The sequence below is a fragment of the Gymnogyps californianus genome, chromosome 1, assembly GCF_018139145.2.
Source record: "Gymnogyps californianus isolate 813 chromosome 1, ASM1813914v2, whole genome shotgun sequence".
In the NCBI taxonomy this organism is placed as follows: Eukaryota; Metazoa; Chordata; class Aves; order Accipitriformes; family Cathartidae; genus Gymnogyps; species Gymnogyps californianus.
Genome location: NC_059471.1, coordinates 3,605,409 through 3,623,830, shown reverse-complemented (window position 1 = coordinate 3,623,830; position 18,422 = coordinate 3,605,409). Strand labels below are relative to the sequence as shown.

At 47.4% G+C, this 18,422-nt stretch overlaps 1 protein-coding gene across 1 annotated transcript in view; it reads right to left on the bottom strand.

The window, feature by feature from the left end:
• Window positions 1–18,139, bottom strand: part of MYO7A (myosin VIIA) — a 63,320-nt gene extending 45,181 nt beyond the window's left edge. Inside the window, 14 exon segments of the mRNA XM_050892421.1 lie at window positions 625–731; window positions 1,146–1,281; window positions 1,773–1,983; window positions 2,379–2,521; window positions 3,779–3,898; window positions 4,815–4,906; window positions 5,575–5,728; window positions 6,588–6,701; window positions 6,803–6,945; window positions 8,829–8,950; window positions 10,494–10,678; window positions 13,759–13,776; window positions 16,799–16,951; window positions 18,026–18,139. Coding sequence (XP_050748378.1) covers window positions 625–731; window positions 1,146–1,281; window positions 1,773–1,983; window positions 2,379–2,521; window positions 3,779–3,898; window positions 4,815–4,906; window positions 5,575–5,728; window positions 6,588–6,701; window positions 6,803–6,945; window positions 8,829–8,950; window positions 10,494–10,678; window positions 13,759–13,776; window positions 16,799–16,951; window positions 18,026–18,124 — 1,797 coding nt within the window. The 5' untranslated portion in view covers window positions 18,125–18,139.
• Between the last annotated feature and the right edge of the window lie 283 nt (window positions 18,140–18,422).

Here is an 18,422-nt window from a genome sequence, read left to right as displayed (position 1 = left end):
AATGGGATGGGAAGAGTTAAAGCAACAACTGTGCCTTTCTCCAAAGCTTCAGCGCACATGGTCTTCTCCGCACTGAGCATGGAGTAAGCACATGCCCTCCTGGAGGACTGGAATGTAGAAAGGGGAGCTTTAAAGTTCAGCTTTCATACCTGGTGTCCCCTCTTTCTGCTGCGGTAACAGTAAAACATGACTGTTGGCTGGTCCCTCCCAGTCCTGCTGCAGTGCTTAACAGCCAGCCAGTTTGTCCCTTTGTTCTGCTCTGGTCTACAACTACTTGATTTTCACTTCTCGCTCTATTATACACAGATCCGGACTACTCAGTTGGAGGGGCTAGCTCTTTCTCTCTCAGATTTCTACAATCACAAACCTTATTGTTCCCATCCCTACACAATTAGGAGAGGAGCAATCACAGCACAAATCAATATTTGACGAACTGAATGCAGTGAACTGGGGGCGTGAATGTGGAGGTACCCGTGACAGCGCATCAACGCGTTCTGATGGTTGGCTCACGCTAACAGGTTTGAAACACCCCAAACAGTATCAGAGCAATATGACTCTTTGCAAATCTTCTGCCCCTTCCAGGAACACCCTCCATGAATAAAGGTCTTCTCCTGCCTGCATTACCATCGCCACATCTGCTTGGAAGATCTGCTTGATGAATTTGTTTTTTGAGGAGTGCACCAGCTGAATGATGTCTCCATGCAGCGTGTCCCTGTTTTTCTCCAAGAAACCTAGAAGAATAATGGGACAACACATAGACAGATGATGCAGTGCAACATGGCCAGGATGTGCCCTGCAAGCAGCCTCTGGGTTGCTGGACTACTGGCCATTCTTGGGGAGGTAATGGGGGTAATGAGTAGGCACAGAAAGGGGGACCAAGAGAAGAAAGAAGAGGCACATCTTGAGATTGGAACAAAGACGCACGTGGTGCAAAGCACTGCAATTCTGTCATGGGCACACACGAATGAAACAGCACCAAACTCTGTAGCTCATGGGCACCACTGAAGGGCCAAGTCATTGCAGCCAGAGAAGGAGTACGCTGACACTACTATGGGCTACCATCCTGCTCTGCTCCAACGCAGCAGCAGCTCACCTTCCCCCGAGCATCCCCTCACACCTGCAGTGCCCCAGGAGCCGTCCCATACCTTTTGTTTCATAGTAAACAATTCCAGCAAAGTGGTTAATGCCAAACTGGGTTTCATAGTTATTCTTCGGAGGAATGTAGTTGGTGTTAAGCTTGTGCTGGGAGTTCAGCTTGTGTAACATGGTGGCATCTGTACCCTGTGCATGCAGGAAAAGATCTGACATTTAACCAGGGTTTGTCCCATTAAAATAATTTTCCAATCAATAGTGCATTTCTTTTTTTGTCTTGGGTGACAATCTGTATTTATTTTGAGAAGAGATGTGTTGGAGGGGATATCTCAAGGGCAGAAATTAAAGAAATGGATTAAATATCACTGGTATGTCATGCTATATTCAAAATAGTGCTCCAAAGGGAGTATATTTAACATTATTTTCTCTTAAACTTTCTCAAAGGCTGTTCTTGAGCCTCTTGCAGGCATATTCTTCCATCAGAAATACCAACTTGTTTCAAGCATGGTTGTGGTACTCATGGAAGAAAATGTGACAGAGCAATAAAAACTATGAATAGGCAACCAACTGGTGAATGTGTGTTTGGGGCTGATCAGACCTCTTATAGAGTGCCAGCGTGCAACTGCAAAGCGGGTAAAAACAGAAGAGTCACTGGCAGCAGGGCTGAGCCCAAAACACACCTTGGGGAACTTGCTCTCCTCGTCAATGAGGGAGATGATGTTCATGGGCTTGATGGCAATCATGTCCAAGGCATCCTGGTTATCAGTGAACTCGATGTGCTGCCAGTTGATGTTCTCCAGGTTGTACTCCTCCTGCTCTAGTTTGAAGACGTGGCGCACAAAGAACTGCTGCAGGTTTTCATTTGCAAAGTTAATGCAAAGCTGCTCAAAACTGTGGAGGGAAGGTCAAGGAAAGGCCATTTTAGATTCACCATGGTCTATCTTTCTCCATCTCTCTCCATGCTTGAAGCAATACTCTCAGACCACGTCAACCACTCAGTAAGGTTGCTGTTGGCTGAGAATTTCCTTATGGGTTCAGATAATCAGTTTTTCTCCCCCAAAACAATGTTATAGCCATTATTTGTGTGTAGCCTATACCAATCAGTTTAGGAAATATGTTGTCTGCTGCAACATAAAAGTGGTCAGCTTTGACAATCTCTCATATAGAAAAAGGCTTGGCCCAGCCCAGTCCTGTTCATCTCAGAAGAGGTGAAAAGACTGCAAGACCTTGAACTTGGGGTGGTGAAGGAGGGTTAAGACCTGGTTCTCCTTTTGCAGGCTCCATACCTGTTCACAGTGAAGTTCTCAAAGCCAAAGATGTCAAGGAGGCCGATGGATCTCCTGACACTTTTGAGTTCCTGGGAAGGAGGTCTGTAAATTGCAGCATTGATCTTCTCCACGATCCACACGAAAAGCCGCCCATAAATTCCCTGCAATATCCCAAAGATGGAGGTCACTGAGGCGGGTTAGTAGCTCACTCTGCTTGTCTGTGGCACCACTTCACTTGTGATGGCATAGGCTCCCCTAAAGCATGGCCAGCAACTAGACAGTTCCTGAGGACGCGCTCACCAACATTTATGCCAGACTCTTGGCATGGTTTAAAGCTTCAAGAGCCATTATGTAGATCAAGGAAAATGGACCTGAAAGCCTAGATAAAAGACAACCAAAAGCAAAATCCCAAATTTGGATAGTCCTAAATTTTGGGTCTATGGGCTCGCTGTAAAGCCAGACAGTCCTTTCCTTGGTTTCTAAACATCTCTCTCTCTACAGATCAGCAGAGCCATGTTACACTGCTAGACAAGCCAAGGACATCTCACCTGGACAAGGTGCTGACTTAAATGTTGCAGCACTGGCTGAACAGTCTGCTGATTTAATGAAGCAACTGTTGCTGCTTCAGTAGTTCCAGAACTCCATGTTTTACAGCGTTATTCATTTATTTTGTATAAGCTACAGCAGTGCTACCGGGAGGGGAGCCTGTTTCAAAGGCCCATCACCACTAGAGAAGTCACTGTCTGAATTTGCAGACTAGTTAGGTATCAACCAGCTAGCTTGATCTACCAGTTCCCCACAGATAGAGCAGGGGGCCCAAGTTGGCCAAAGTATGCCACCGATGCTTGTTTTGCAACCTTACATGGGGCTGCAAACAGCACAGCAGTGATGCACATCCACCCCATCAACCTTCATCACCCCAAGGCCTCAGGTGATGCTCTCTCTAAGTGCTCTGGTGGCTGCTGAACTGCTCTATCCCTGTTCCTGTGATGTTTGGCTTTATTTACTGCTGCAGACATGCCCAAATCCTGAAATTCAGGTGTGGGTGTTACAGGTGTTGATAGAGCTGCTCTGATTTATAGCAGCTGAGGATCTAACCCTGGGGCTCCATCTGGGATGTTTTCCTGAAGTTGAGGTGAAGTAATTTCAGAATGCTGGCTCCTTCCATAGGTCATTTTTGAGTATAGACAGTCTCAAGTCCAGATTGCAAATCCCTTGAAGACCAGGCTATCTAGACTCCTTCCATCTCAACTCTTTGTGCATCCCAATGAGAACATAGTTTCAAGGCCATCTGCTGATCTGAGCTCGCATGGGCACCAAGCGAGACACTTTTCCTGTGCAGTGCATGCTCTGGTCTCAAAAGTGGCAGATTTCTTCAGCTTATCGACAGGAGCAGAAGGGAATGCCCTAAGATTTACCTTTACAAAAGCGTCCCTCACATCCAGTGCTTGTTCCATGCTGAGAGGGGTGGAGACAGTCTCACCCCTGGTGATTATAGTCCGGCTGGTAAGGCAGTTCATCACGTCCTGAGGGTCAACCTGGCAAAGACACCACCAAACACAGCTACTGACTTTATAACACGAGGTGTCCTTACAACGGCCTGGGCTACTGGCCTGATCGTGCACGGCCAGAGAGGAACAGTACAGCCCCCATGGCTGGAGGTAATTGACTTTTCTTAGCTGTACAGGGCAAATATCTCAAATGATGCCACAGGCATTTTCAGAGAGAGTAATTAACACTTTTATACAGTGTTTTACTATGGAAAGTGTTCTTGTGACTTAGTGTGAGATGTTAATGAGGCACGGGGAGAGAAGATGAAAAAGCAAAGCCTGCAAAGCTGTATCCTACCAGCATGAATGTAGCTTTGCACCCCCGTGACCCCTTTTCATACTTCTGAGATCAAGCCAGGGAAATGTCCACCCTTAAAGTGACATGAAAACAGCCTGCAGACAGCTGTGGATCACACTCTGGGACCAGCGGTGCCTATGGAGGTGGATGGTGCCTGTGGATGGTGTCCCCGAGGGAGCCCTGTTGCCTGCTGGGGAGGCCACTGAAGAATGTGCCAGCCACTGCATGGATGGTTTGGGTAAGGGTCATCTCACCTCGCTTCAGATACACACAGTAAAAGTGACATCTCTGTCTCAGCTACTGTAACGAACTCTCTTTACATCAATGAGGGAAACACTCTATTTTAGGGGCTGAGCTATTTTGGATGTCCTTTTTAGGATGACGTGCCACCAAAGTGGCTGTTTCTCTCCACTGGCGTGAAGGGGAGCTCAGATACCCAGCTCAGATGGAGACATCCACCTTCATGCTGCCAGTGCTGGGCAAAGTATGGCTTACCCAGGCCTCTCCAGCCTCCTAGAGCTGGTGGTGCAAGGAGAGCCTGGCTCAGACGAAGCTTTGCCACAACACTAGAAATACGGGAACAAGCCAGAAAGGGGACAGCAGCACCACAGAGCCACTGACCTCCAGCAACGATGCCGCAGTGATTAGCGACGCTGACTGAACAACCTCGCAGGCATCCAGGTTGTCATAGGTCCGAGCTGGGGGAAGAAAGGCAGAGGGAAAGCCATTAGCAAGGGACATGGCTCTGCAGAGGGTGGATGGGGTGAGGGAAAGGGTCTTTCTCCACTGCCTCTTTTTGATGGCCAGGCAAAATCTGGCCATCAGAAGGGAGAGAAAAGTTTATGCAGCTGCTGGAGTCCTGCTGCTGGCTGCACAGGACCTGCACTCTGCTCTGCCAGCCACCCTAAATGACTGATGGGGTAAAAACGTTTCTAGCACGTAAGTGCTTTAGGCTTCCATCTTCCAAAGAGGCTTTTTAAATCTCCGTGTCATTTCTGACAGCAGGGCGGTTTGGCACCTTTACAAAGGCATATCCAATCACACAGGCACTTGTCAAACACTCCATTAGTCTCTCCTTGCAAAACCTGAGTCTACTGAATGGCCTGTGGCCATATTCAACCTCCCTACATTCAGAAAAGGTGGATGTCACTGAGCATACTGGAGCCTGGCAGCCCTGCAGAGTGGGCAGGTGGACTTACTCCTCCTTTCTTGTCCTTACACGCCACAACAAGCACCTGAGTCCCTGGCATGGCACCATGGCAGGTGGTCTGGATAGAGCCCCCTGTCCCTAAGCTTGGCTCCCTCTCACCATGCAGAATAAAGAGTAGAAGTGCGCTGGACACGTCCCTGTATGTTGTCCTTTTACCTTCGTACTGCAGGTTCCCCATGTGCAGGATGGCAGCCAGCAGCTTGGAGATCTCCCAGTTCTCCGTGTCGGTGAACATAAGGACCTTCATTGCGGAGCGGATATTGGCGTACTCCTTGCTATCATCTCTGCCATCGCAGGTTGTGCAGTTACCCTGGGGAGGCAAAGAGGTCACACAGTGCATGGGGTAAAGCAGAGAGTGCCTGGGTGTAACCCTAAGCTATCCGGGGCTTCCCCCTAAATCAGCAGACATTTTGTTTAAGGGATGAATAAGCAAAAGATGATGTTGAACCCGTAGATCTGCTCTGCCCTTTGGTGTATACTATGTTTTGGTGCTCAGCTTTGTGACCTGCACTTACCCTGCTGTCCCCAGCTACCCTGTATCTGGCTGCAATCAGCAGAGGAGAAGAAGCTCCCTGAGGTGGGGATACAGAGCGAGAAGGAGACGTGCCAGAGGCTCCCACCAATCCAGCTGGAAAGCTGGGTGCCAGCCTTGCTGATGATGGGCTAGCCTTAATTACACCTGCTTCTACTAGCTCCTCTGGATTGCAACACTGGTATATAGGGAGTAGGGCTGGAGATTGCTGGCTCTGTCGGACACATGGAGCAGAGACAGCTCAGCACCACATGCTGCTGAGAATGCGCCATCCAGCCATGCATGCCTCCCCATCCATCACTGCTGCAAGAGCATCAGGTCATATCTAACACCCTGGTTATTTCCAAACAAGTGGTCTGGGCACCGAACACCAAAACCATCCAAGTGTGTGTCCTGCTTCACAGGAAGAGTGGAAATAACCTGTCTCATACACGGGGGTTGAGGGTTTGCACTAAGACCGTGAGGATTGCAGTGGTGGGACAAAGAAGTCCCACAAATCCTGTGGCTAAGACTCAGGAAGGTTATAACCAGCAAAGCAGCTCCTGGCTGAGAAGGAAGCACCTCTCACTTCTCTCTCCCTTGCTAAGAAGCTCTCACCACATCACCCCACCAAACCTCCGCTTCGCTGCGCTCTCACCATCGCAAGGTAGTTGTAGTCCGTAGCTTTCCCAAGACCCAGCTTCTTCTTCTGCTCCATTGTCATTCCTCTCAGCATGCAGTAAAACACGTGGTAATTCCTCTCGTCCTGGGCCTGCAGTAGAAGAGCAAGCATCAGCTCTGCGAGGAGAACGGCACCGCAAAGGTCAACTGACTGGGTACCAACTCCCACGCCTTGCAGATGTATCGCCTTACCTGCCTGCAGACCCGGGACTTCTCCAGCAGGTACTGCTCAATCTTTGCCCCCTCGATGGCTCCCCTTTTGTTGAAGTGAATGTCTATGTACTTCCCAAATCGGCTGGAGTTGTCGTTACGGATGGTCTTTGCATTCCCGAAAGCTGCGGGGAAGAATTGCAGTGGGTTAGAGAGGACCTGATGCAGGGAGGATCATGGATCTGGTCTCATGGCCAAAAAAAATAATCAAAAGAGTGAGGCTGAGAGGGTAAAAAGCAGCCCCAAAGCCTTTCCCTTAAGTTTGCCTGGCTCAATTTCATCTCAGTGTGGGGAAACAGGATATATAGCAGATGACTGTCCTTGGAAATACAGAGAGGAGCACAGAGAAGGAGGCATAGGAACGGGGTGACCTCATCCAGGAAGAAAGGCTAGGACAGCAGGATTTTGGCAGCAGCCGATGAAATACAAGAGGGTTGAGCAAGGCTGGCAGGAGGATGCTGCAGCATGCGAGGTGACGCCGTGCAGGAAATGACGGAGCTGCTGGTGAGTGATTTGGTGACTGAGAGGGAAAGGAAAGAGCTTGTCCTTTGGGGAAATACAGAGGGACTAATCCAACCTCCAGAGGAGACTTCTCCCTGCAAACAGGCTGTGTACAGAGAAAGGTACCCGTGTCCATCCTCTGTGTGGGTGCGGACCGCTGGCATGAGCGCCCTGGCCAGCACGCCCTGGAATTTATGCTCCAGGATTGCTGGCAGGTGGTGGAGATGCATTTGAAATACAGAGCCTCGCTTCCCCTCAATCCTGGCAGTGATGAAGTGCATGTTCAAAAACACCCTGTGTGCAGGCCATGCACCGTGATGCTTTACAACGCCAGCGGTCAGGCAGCCCTGCGGTGCCCTGAGAGCCTCATTGCATCTTCGTGCCATGACAGAAGGAAGCTCCAACAGAGCACAGAGAAGGAAAGCTCAGCCAGTGACTTTCTTGTCTGCTCTGCTAATGTTACGCATGGAAAGCAGTTAGGATATTCACATTCCCGTTGATTCCTAAGGGGCTATTTACCAAGCAAAACGCTGCTCTCTGTGAGTAGCAGGGGAGGTAAAAATAATGTTGTTCTTTAAGGAAAATGCTATTTTTCTGCATAAGTGTAAAAGGTCCATCTGGCATCATGTTGGGGCCAGAGGGTCAGCTCACCTATCTAATTTACAGACATCCAATTAAAACAGTGGCGCTGATCACAGTAACAGCTTGCCAATGAACCTATTAAGGCCACAAGCCAATTCTCGTTATCTGGTTCTTTCTTCAACTGCCTTTATTTCTTTTTCTGCATTCTGCTGCCATTCACTGATCTTCGAAGGAAAAGGTGGGGTTTGCTATTGTGTATTGCCGGCACAAGGTGTTTAGTCTGTGAAGCTCTGGTCAAATTAATCTCATGTTCTGCTGAACCAGCAAAGAATAGGAATAGGATTTTTGCAGTTACGGTCAAATAAAACAAAAAATTAGTTAATTGAATGCAGCGTTTACAGGATATTGGTGCTCTGCATACAGTTATAATTCCAGCACTGGAAGAGGTGGCGAGATTTTTCAAAAGAGCTTTGTGTATTTGGTGATCAGCATTTTTTAAATCCCAGACTACACAGAGAATTAGGTAAAATTCAGGTTTCTGTTTTGAAATTTTGGGAAAAAAAGTACTGATTTAAGTGGAAAAAACACATTTTTCAATTTTAAGTGAATAAAACAATTGAAAAATTTTTCAGGTCAGCTGCAATGTTTTGCTTTCAACAATAGTTGTCAAAAATATTAATGGAAAATTTGAGAGCCCAAATCAGAGAATATTAGTCTCGTGAAAAATAAATTCAGAAGGAAAGAAACTGAATATGTTGTTTAACAAATGTTTACATCATTGCTTTTGATTTTTTTTCAATTTTGTCACTTTTTAAAACTCAAAATGCAACAAAATTGACTTACATTTTGCCATATTTTGTGTTTCCTGAATCTGATTTTTTTTTTTTCCAGCAAAAAAATGGCTCTGTTTTAGCTGAGGCCTCACCTTCCAAAATGGGATTTGCTTCCAGGACCTGTTGCTCAATCCAGGAGTGCTGACCGCTGATCGCCGCCAGGAACTGCAGAATCAGTTTTGTGCTTTCTGTCTTCCCTGCTCCGGATTCACCACTGCAAAGACAACAGGAATCGAGGTCAGTGAAAGCCCTGCTGCATCCCTGCCAATGTCCCTCCCTGTGTCTCCAAAGGGACTGCTGTCTCTGTGCCTCTTCTCTTAGCACAGGTAGGATAAGGCCACTAAGGATGGCTTTCCAGCATCCCAAGGACTGGTTGTAGGACAAATGGTAGGACACAGTACCAGACAGCTTCCAGCCAAGATCCAGTTTTGCTTTACAGTCCATTTGGCCCAAGCTGTTGCTTGAGTTTGGGTCTCTCCAGCAAATACCATCGTTCAGTCAGCACTAAGAAGGTCATGAAGCACTTTCAGACAGTGCTTTTCCAGGTATGATCACCAAACCATGAGCCTGTGGTCCAGGGACTAGCTGGTCCCATGGGGCATCTTCATCACCAGTCCTGAGCTGCCAAAATGCCCTAGAAGGCAGACTGTGAAATACTGCCTTTTAGTGGCAGGCACTTTCACAGGTCCCCTAGGCTTGTCCTACCAAGGGGCAGGCAGGAGAGGAGAAGATCACGGGGCAGGAAGCAAAAGTTACTCCTCAAAGCTTTCTCTCCACTGAAAGATAACTTCCGTTATCTTGCAATCGTACAAGAGGAAGGGCTGGGCAGAAATCCCTTGGTGTGAGTCTATGGCCTGTCTGATACATGGGGTAGCCAATATAAATGATCAAAATGGACCTTCCTGGTGTTCAGTGGCCAGCCAACCCTGAGAAGTAAGGCAATTCAGCCATGGGGCCGGCCCCATGGCCGAATTGCCTCACTTCTCAGGGTTGGCTGGCCACTGGCACACAGCATCACGCCTGGCCTTGACTCTCCTCTGGGCCCCATATGACGCTTTTTTAGCCCTGCAAAGTAATCATTACTGCATGGCCTTTTCAGTCCCACGTATCTGAAATACTGTGCAGGGGATGCTCCAGAGTTATGTTTTCATGCAATGAAACTTAGGGTAGGCATGCCTTGGAGAGAGGTGGTGCCCTGAAAGCACAAAGACTGTCTGAGGGTTCAAAACTTGATAGGACAGCATTGGAGGGCTGAGGGAACCAAATCTGGTTCATACCACCATTTGGGACAGACACTGGAGTGAACTATACCTATAGCTGTGACCAGGCATTTCTTGGTGCCCAAGGTTGACCAATCCAGAGCAGAACCATGCAGGAAGACACCAGCTCAGCAGTGTGAACAATCACAGGTTCAGTGATCAAGCTTGTCCTTGGCCCTTGGCCCTGTGCAGAATGTATAGATTTTTGCATCTTTGATGTCTGGAGGAGTATTGAGTTTAAATTTAAAAGAGGAGGTTAAAGATGAATATGAGATCTATTGGGTTGTAGGGTAAGTACCAAAGGAACGATAAAGCATCTTTACTAGGAACAGTGACTGCAAACAGAGACCACCTCTGCACTGGGAATATGTGGATGTAAGATCTAATAGGTCATTCAAATTGCTGATTCTATTTGATAAGCTGTTCCCTCTCACCCACGTCGCAGGTGCTCAGCATCCATTTTCAGGATATGGCCCATCTGGAAATTCACCAACTCACCTTATAATACAACACTGGTCCTTGTTGTTGCGCTGCATGTTGAAGTAGCAGTTGTCAGCAATTGCGAAGATGTGTGGTGGCATCTCACCAATCTTTTTGTTGGTGTACAGGCGTATCTGCTCAGGTGAGTAGATGGGTAGGAGCTGGTAGGGGTTTACTGCCACCAGTATTGAACCAGTGTATGTCTGGGGGAGAAGCACATGAAGGTTTATGGTGACAGTGAGATGTAGCTGAGAGGCTTTGGCAGCTTGGATAGAGTGTGGAGGCCAGAAAAATCAAAGCTTTTCAAAAGCTGGATGAAAGATGATGTTCAAGTCAAAGATGCTGCAAGATGAAGCCTGGAGCAAAATTGGAACAAAAGTCCCAAACTACCTAAATCAGTTCATACTCAGCCCTGCTCATGCACAGCATGGATTCAAGCCTTAATTCATATTTTGGATGCTCCTCAGGTAAGATTCAGAGTTTTGTCACATTCATATTTGCAAAAATATTGCCAGAGCAAGCACATATCCATACGTACCTATTGCATTGCACAAATTATGAGAAACTAGAGATGAAAGAAACCTGAAGACCATTGCCATATCCCAAAGCGAGACCAGCTGGATCCAAACTGTTCCTGACAGATGTCTGTCTAACCTGTTTTTATAAACCCACAACAGAGCTGCTAAGCCTCCCTCTGCGATACGTTCTTCTCTACCATCTCTGCCTAACCAAACCTCTCCATGCTGAAGTTCAAACCTTATCCTGTGCACATGGATATGGCCCACAAAGTCCTGACATACCCCTTCTCAGCTATTTCTGAAATTTTGGAAATGGCCTTTGGTCCATCCCATGCTCTCCGTAGCACTCGAACGAGCAAAGCTGTCCTGGGCCTTGGGCAGCAAACCCTTTGTAGCGTCTTGCTCTTTCATTTCTGCCCTTCCAGGAGCCGTTTCTCTCAAGCCACTCACCAAAGGACTCATGACCTTTGTCATCTTGCTCAGATGCAGCTCTGAGGTTAGGAGGTTTGGCCACATCCCAAGCTCAAGGCAGAGAATAAGGATCTCCGTCCCTACTTCAGCTGTCTAAAAGTTAGTGTCTAGAGCAAGCGAGTCAATGGGGCTCCATCTCGGGCTAACCAAGGGGCATGAGGTGAAGGCTACTTTCACTCCATGACTTCAAAGGAGCCAAGTTGCCTTCTCTAGGTTAACTTTTGGCAACTAAAGTTACAAGATTAATCTCACCTTTCTTTCCTGGTGGGACCAGCTGTGAAAGTGCCCCCACTGCTGCATATATTCCTTTCAGGAAAAAAAAAATCATTTCAACATAAGAATAATCCTTACGGGTTTTTACCTGCGAGGACTAAAACCAACAATAAGCCTTTGGCACAAAGCAGCAAAGCGGCACAGGGAAGGATGCTGTGAACCAAGAAGAAAATCTCTCCGTGCTCTGCCGGCTGCTCCTCTTTTTGTGCATATTGCAAAATGGCTGATGAATAAAATAAGTCTGAACTGTTCCTCATTTCTGAAGGCAGCAAAATAACTACCACTGCTGGCGAGCGGAGGGGAAAGGGAGACTTGAGACACAAGTCCCATGTCGAGTTTCTCCCATCACGCCAGTATCCCTCAATCATGATGGAAGGGGCTTGAGTGGAGTGAGAGGATAATTTGATGCCACCACCTATGCAATGCTTCCCAGCAGCTCAGGCTTCCTGAAAGGCAGCCAGTAGGTGGCAATTGTGTCCTATAGTAGGGATGCTGAAAGCCCTGAGGGAGTCCTCACTTCCCAGCCTCAGGGCCAACACCAGAGAGCAACTTTCTGTTCAGTCCCAGGTGCGGTTTGACTTTACAGTGGTAACTGAGAAAGGATACAAGAGTCTTCCCTTTAATAGGGGGTTACGTGCCAGGAAAGGAAAAAAGCCCTTTAAGCTCGAGAACTAAGTTGTCACAAATCCAAAGGGTAGAAATTGGCTGTGAAATCATGTAGACTGGATGTTAGAGGAAGAAGGCATTGAAATAAGGGAGCAGAGAAGTCCCAGAGCAGCCTTCCACAGGGACAGAGCAGGTAAGCTTAGTGCTCAGAGAAGGAGTGAGCTCAATTTCTGAATGGGATTATGTTACCAAGCTCCCCAATGAACCCCAAGACTCCTTCCAGTCCTCAGTGAGATACTTGGAAAACTGTTTTTCCTCTTCCTAATTTATTACCAGGTTAATTTTAGGGACATTTCTAATCTTCCTTAAGCCTCTTTCAAAAAAGACTGACTCTTTGCAGAGGTCTCTGAAATCCCTGCATTTCAGTCACATTTCTGCCCTGCCGTGAACGCAGCCAGTGAGACTTTTAAAGGAGTTAACCATTAGTTGCAGGAATGCTTTCTGGATGCTCTCATTGACCCTTCCCTTGTGATCCACAAAATACTTTGTCAGCACGAACTCTTGTACTACTGCTTGTTTTTGCAGGTCATTCCTAGTTGATAAATACTCACAATTTGCCCAGATCTCACAGTTGATGGAATGCAAAACTTTGTCTGCTTTGCTGATGAGGGGCCAAAGGGCACCTCCAAGGAAATATTATCTCTCTGGTTTCTATTGCTGGGTGAAGGCAAAGCCCTTCTGTCTTGGGAAAATAAAGCTTTACCGATAGGCAGGGGCTCTGCCATAGCTGACCACCAGAACCACATCTTGGTGCAAATTCACTACTGCCTGCATGACCTACATTTTAATTAGCCCCTAACAAATCCTTTCTGAGCCTGCTTCCCCTGCTACCCAGAACACCATGGCTGACTTCATCTGGATTTTTATGGGGTTAAAGCTCTACCAAACATTACTGCATTTTGGCAACCCTTAGAGAGCAGGAGCAGGCATTGCTTTCATCTCCACATAAAGAGACTTAACCTTACTCACAAGTCCAAACTCCCTACCAGATCTTGCTATTCAGCATAGTTTCTCTTAGTGCATGCAAGCCAAACCATGGGCAACAAGCCCTTGTTGAAGTTTTTCTCATTTTGCTGCAGAAGTTTCTTTCCTTTGAGTTGAGGTCATTACTGAGAAGCGCTTACAGATTTAACCACATTCACAGGTTGGGGACTTTCCAGCTCGGGGAAGGCGTCACAACTTCACCATGAGGGTCAAGCTCTGCGGCAAAGGGGATGATGCTTTCAGTGCATTTGTGAAGCAGCAGCAATGGTGGTGCAAAGTAAATGAGAACGCCACAATGGTGAACAGAAACAAGTGATCCAGTGGAAGGCATGACAGCGATTGCAAATGACAGCTCCAAGAGTCATACTTACCCTCCCGCCGCAGTTTGTCTTACGAGTAAAATGTGAGGAGGAGAAAAAGGAAAATTATATTTTATTAGAGCAGAATTACCCCTTCCACAAAGCTAAGGAGATGAGGAAACAAGAGGGACTGAAGTCCCATTGGAAAAGTCACCCTTTACTCAGCAGGCTCAGAAATCTTTTCAAGCAGTGAAGGTAAAGTTACACTGAGTTCCACTGTCTTTAAAACAGAGCAAATTATATCCCAGAAAAAAATACCTCAGAGGACTGGGTATCCCCTACCCACATGGCATTCATACGGCACCTTGGCTTTGCCATCAATATTTACCACATTCGACACAAATCTACTCCTAGTGCCACCACTCTTAAAAGCTGAGATCTAAGGTCGGGTTCCTGAGCCTCCAACAACACATGTGTAGACAGAGGTGGTTTATGTGCCCCTCTATCAATGATGCGCTCTATGTCATTTTGAGAGTGTCATTCTAATTTTGAGATTGCACTAATTGCTGTGTTGTGCCCAGGATTGTGGGCTGGCACTCCAAAGCCATTAGTGGTGTGGAGCAATCAAGGCACAGTAACCTGGAACCTCTGTGATGCAAATCCCTTTGTGGGATGTGGCCATCCCTTACGCAGTAGCTCTGTAGGACACATGGCACTGTCACCATCAGACCCGAAGAACACGTGGAGAAACCACATGGTTGCTGAGTCACTTCAGCCCAAATCACTGCCCACGCTCACCTGCAGGTTAGAAGCTGCCCTTTGCATTAGCCCTTCTTAGTACGATGCTGCCAAACAACACTCTGCCCCGTGCTCGTTTGTGTCTGTAATCTCCCTGGATGCCTGTGAACAGCTTGGTGAGGGAGCTCAGAGGCAGAGCTTTCATGGAGCTGGGTGTATTCTCAGGCAATCTGATACTGCACACATGAAATCTTATCTGAGGACCTCTGTTCACTTAGTGAGGCAACAGGCGCTTGCCTGATGACACAGGGACCCCAGGAGAGACACATGGACACCACTGAAAAAATATCCAACATGATCCCAAATTTCTCAGAGAGCAAGAGAGAGCTGCGGGAATCCACTTGGTACCACTGCAGGGTGCCCACAAGCAGGAGAAAAAGGGGCAATGCTCAACGGATAAATACATGTTCCCTGAATGAGGCAATCAGCTACAAATTATTGGCTATCTGTACTTCTTGGGTGGCATTCAGGTTGCTTGTATTTAGTTATCCACATGAGTACTACATCTAACCTTGAAGATGGACATGCTCTGAGCTGGAGGAGGTTGGACTGTAGACCTCCAACCTGAACTTTCCTTCCAACATAAACTCTTCTATGATACCCAAGCTCCAGCCAGCTCTACAGCAATCACCTCATCTGACAAGCACCTATGTTTGCACAGCTGAAAGGCAGTCTTGGCTCTGTTGGCTTTATTGATATCTCCGGTGACTGCCATGAGTGCTCAGTGCACATGGAGGCATCACCTCAAGTATGAATTTGGGCTGCTAACTTTTGCTAGTTTATCATTATAAATGGCTGTGGCTGCCTGAAGAGAGCTCCGGGGAGTAACTCAGTTCACTGAATGTGTGAACAATTTTCTGGTCGTGCCTTTTTCTCTAAACTGACGATACAGGGGACCTAGGCATGCACAACATCATGCACAACAAATAAGGTGCTTGAGTGAGACATGAATTTGGGGGTGTCTATTCTCCTCCAACCTTTGGGAACTTAGGGGTGCCTTTTCAGCAGCCATGTCCCCTTCCTCTAGGATTGAACCCCATCTCTGAAATAAGAGATGGATGTCTTCCAGAGTTGGGGGCAGGGAACTGTCAACCATATGAACAGCCCATGTAAGAGAGTGGTGTGTTCTCCGTCACTGCCCAGCTCTAATCCAAAACCATCCTATCAAAAGGCACTGGACATCAAGCAGAACTAGCAGACTTGATTGATAGATAAAATCCTGGATATGGTCTGTTAGCTTATGCTATCTGAGAAGTCTGACGGTACTGCAATTCCCTCTGGCCTGAAAATCTAGCAGACTCTAGAGCTTTTTAAAAATTAGATTACCAGGTGGCTTTGAAAAGGCCTTCAAAGGCACAGCAGGCACTTACCCGACTATCTGAAGACTGTAGGATTTGAGAGCAATATCAAATTTTCCATATTTGCATAGGTGGTTTGAGTACACCAGCTAGTGGCAAACACACACACGCACTCCGTACTTCTGCCCCAAGAATGTGCACCAGACTACACAGCATATAGCACACTGATAAAACCAGCACAGAGACTTGAATGCTGACTCTTGTCCTGCTGGGGAGGTGGCCTTTGTGATGGTGTTGCAGAAAAGAGATGCAGTTCTGGCCGGCTCCCTGTAAAACCCTCAATTTCTGAATGTCTGGTTGGGTTGGCAAGGTTGCACTGGGTCCACTGGGCATGACATGACTGAGCTGACCTAAGGAAGGACACTGCTGTCCCCAGAGATCAGCTGTCAGGATCCCAGGCAGCCCAGAGCTAGTAAGTCATAAACACAGATGGGGAAGGTACTTTAGAGCTGTTCTGGGAGTTGCTCACTATATCGTTGCAAGTTATTTCATGCACGCACCTCCTCATCCTTCCTCCACCCCTTGCACCTCCCGCAATTGTTGTCTTCACCCACTTGGGTTGAATGAGTTAATGGTTCAGAGGGAGAAGTCAGAAGGGCCACATCCAGCGTGCAGTTGCCAAAGGCTTTCACTTTAGGATTACTACAGCATGCACATGGCCTGGGTTGAACCGGTTATTGGGCGTGCAGAAAGTTAATGCATGTCCTCAAAACTTCTACAGGGGCCACACAGCGAGGTGGTATGGACCTTGCTCATTACCTAACTCATGGGTTTTTCACTGAGGCATCCATAAGCTCTGCAATGTGTCCTCTGCAGTGCAGAAGCCCTCCACCACTTGGGTCCAGGTGAAGGTAGAAACCCAGATGCTCAGTTCAGTTAGTTTCCCCCATGTGAGTTCCCCAGAGCTAAGGAGGCAGGGGGTGCAGTGCAGAGGAAGAGGTGGAGAGGACACTCACATAGATGAGGTGCTCCCGATAGCGGATCAGCAGGTTCCTGAGGATTCCCGCCTCGTTCAGGTCTCCCAGGCGGATCATGTCCTCCACTCCATGGATGGAGGTGGGGTGCATGGGTTTGATGTGGCTAGCATTCTGTGGGGAAATCCAGTGCTCCTGGGAAGAGAGCGAGGGCAGAGAAAGATAAGTCAAATGAGATACCACTGGGATGAGAGACAGAAACAGCCCACCCCAGACAGAAGGACCAGATGGAAGAACATAGACAGGAGAGCATTAGCACACAGGTCACAGCTTCTGTTCCTGGGGCGTAGCAGTGACTAATTTAAAAGATTCATAGCAGAAGAAGGAAAACATCTTTTGGTTTACTGGAGCAGCAAGAGACGTGAGACACGAGCCGTCCTGTCAGGAGCATCATCCATGGCAGCATGGACATCCAGCACATCAGGGGAGTTTTTAACAAATAGCAGATTTGTTCTTCCCTTCACCCAACTACATTTTCACACCACTGGTTAACCCTCTGCCACAAAATACTGTTGAGCAGAGAAAAGATGATTTATAAAAAGAGAGAGGGATGCACAGAGGTGGCAAGATCACACTTTTATTGGCAGAGTGTTGTTTAGACTTAACACTTCTAAGTGGCTTCAAAAGCCACTACAAATTTGACACAAGGACCCTGCTGAACCAAATCTCTTTCTGCCATCCTTGAAGGGAATGAGAGCATTTACAATCATCTCAGGCTGGAAAAGAAAATAATAAAGGACAGAGAACCTCCTCAGATTGCCCTCTGCTTGTGATATAGATGTTACTCTAAAACAGCCACCACTGCACAGAATTAGAGGTGGGAAATTGAAGGAGAACCAGTGTTTGGGCACATCCTGTATTGGTAGGAGGTCAAGAAGGACTGGATAACAGCAGAGGAACAGCATGTCAAGGTGGCTCTGCTCAAAGCACTATCTAAATGTACTTTGCAGGCTTCTGTTATCATTGTACTCAATGAAGTACATTGAGTATCATTGAACTCAAAGAAGCTTCTCAACCTTTCACTTCCAGTACAGCCAGAAAAGTAGGGACACAACATTATCTTGTCTTTACAAATAGAAAACTATGGCACAGTTGATTCCCAAGGACATATGAGAAGTCCGTGACAAAGTCAATCATCATGACCCTATGACCCCTGGCCTAGCCGGGCCATAGAGCTGAAGAAGGGTCATCACAACCCTTTGTACGTACATTGCCTTCATCATCCACAACCTGGATCTGTCCAGAGTCACACAGTTTAACCACCGCTCCAATGGGGACGTCGAATTCCCGTCCGGTTTTGAGGTCCATCCACACATAATCCCCCTGGAACCAAAGAGAGGACAGTTAGAATCAGGGCTGCAGAAGGTTCAGCATCCCTTGGGATGCAAGTTGCTGATGTTTTGTACCCAAATCATTGGTACAAGTCAAATGACTTCTTTTGTGACCCACAAACCATCCCTTTTTCACAGATGCTCAGGAAACGCCCTGCAAGGTAATAGCAGCAGGGCATGCTCCACACAGCATACACCCACTGCACGATCTCTCCATTTCATGAGCTCGTGAGTGGTTGTTGGTCACAGACTGCATCCAGCAAGCAGGTTACAGA